This window comes from Temnothorax curvispinosus, unplaced genomic scaffold (assembly GCF_003070985.1).
Source record: "Temnothorax curvispinosus isolate PA1 unplaced genomic scaffold, ASM307098v1 QBEX01001606.1, whole genome shotgun sequence".
In the NCBI taxonomy this organism is placed as follows: Eukaryota; Metazoa; Arthropoda; class Insecta; order Hymenoptera; family Formicidae; genus Temnothorax; species Temnothorax curvispinosus.
In genome coordinates, this window is record NW_020211386.1 from 1 (window position 1) to 1,595 (window position 1,595).

The 1,595-nt window shown below is 35.2% G+C and overlaps 1 protein-coding gene across 1 annotated transcript in view; it reads left to right on the top strand.

Annotated features, from left to right (window-relative positions):
* The first annotated feature begins 6 nt into the window (after positions 1 to 6).
* The window catches only part of LOC112466778, a 1,757-nt gene continuing 168 nt past the window's right edge, over positions 7 to 1,595 (top strand). The window contains exons 1-4 of the mRNA XM_025035087.1: positions 7 to 315; positions 470 to 800; positions 1,031 to 1,299; positions 1,445 to 1,590. Coding sequence (XP_024890855.1) covers positions 644 to 800; positions 1,031 to 1,299; positions 1,445 to 1,590 — 572 coding nt within the window. The 5' untranslated portion in view covers positions 7 to 315; positions 470 to 643. The remainder of the gene's footprint in view (positions 316 to 469; positions 801 to 1,030; positions 1,300 to 1,444; positions 1,591 to 1,595) is intronic.

A 1,595-nucleotide genomic window follows, 5' to 3' on the forward strand; every position in this document is an offset into this window, starting at 1 on the left:
CTTAGAACATATAGAAATGGAAGCGGAATGCCTATTGTTTTCGGAAGAAAAACATGTCCGGAGGAAGTGAGAAAGAAAATCATAGTTGCCTCTCTCTTGTGAGTGACTGCTCGAAAGTGCGCATGCGCGGTCTACATTTGTTTGGCCGGTTTGGCTCACTGAAAAATAAGGTTATGTTAGTGACATATGTTGAAACACGGTTATTTCTTAGATATTTTCTAAAACGTGTTGATCCGCGAACGTACGCCAAAATTCAAGCAAGATGATATATTGTATTTTATGCGGTAGAAAGGACAAATCGGTTTCCTATATACGGTAAGTAAAAATGTATTTAATTTATTGTCAGTTTGCGTGATTTCAGTAATCTCAGCAATAAATTTAATTATTGAACTATTTAAATTAATTAATATTAAAACTATTTTTTTTACATTTTAACTATTTAAATCTATTTTATTATATCTGTCAACAGATTTCCATCAAATAAGCACATCAGAAAGCAGTGGTTGAAATTCTGTAACAAGACCGAGAACAATTTGTATGACTCACACAGATTGTGTTGTGTACAGATCACTTCAAACCCGAGGATCTGAGGAAGCGTTCAAGGTGTATCGTTGTGCAACCAGAAGCTGTGCCTTGTATATATATGGTTGGTGGAGGCACCTCACCTTCCACCTTCGTTGGAAATGCCAGTAAGACTGATGATGGCAATATCTGTTCCACTGGAATCACGAACAGTGATTCTTCGAATGACAACATTAACGTTGTGAATTATTCACAGTCCACAACAGCAGTAACAGAGAGTGAGTCTTATTTTTGTTTGTATATCTATTTAAATGTTTTGGCGTACACCAGCAGCGAATCAAAACATATACCAAGGCGTTAATTTTTTAATAATTAAATAAGATATTTGACCAAAAAGTGTAAACTTGAAAGATGCCAAAATATTAACCTTTCATGTATACAACTTGTGTACGACTTTGATTTGTGCTTGAGGCTTTTAATAACCTATTACATACTGTTTCTGTGACAGATATTACACACACTCCTTCCAATCGAATCACAAGCTCTTGTGGTACACGCAAGAAATCTCAGGATTTTGCTAAAGAGGATATGAGTAGTATGGATGTCAATGTGGATGTCGATCCTGCTCATTGTACTGAAATAGGCAATTGTGAAATTTTTCTGAACAACTGCCTAACTCCCTTGAAACGGCGGAAAGATGCTCATTGCAGCAGCAAGAAAAAACGCTTAGATTTTAATGATAGTATTGATTCAACGATTGCTATTCATGAATTACCAGTAAGTATTACTTCGTTACATATATTTAATCCTAATATATCCATTAATTTATTTTATTTTTTATGATCTAAAAATAATAAATCCCCTGTTTTATATTGAATATAGTAAATATATATAATAATATAAGTTTTACACAATCTATCAGGTCCCTGCCATTACATCAGCCATTTGTGATTCTGCTCCACCGATGATACCAGATCCACGTTATGTTGGTGATATCCGGTCACCTCATCTGGCAACACCAAGACGAGCTATGAGAGCCATGAATTTAGCGCGACGTACCATTATGCAGCAAC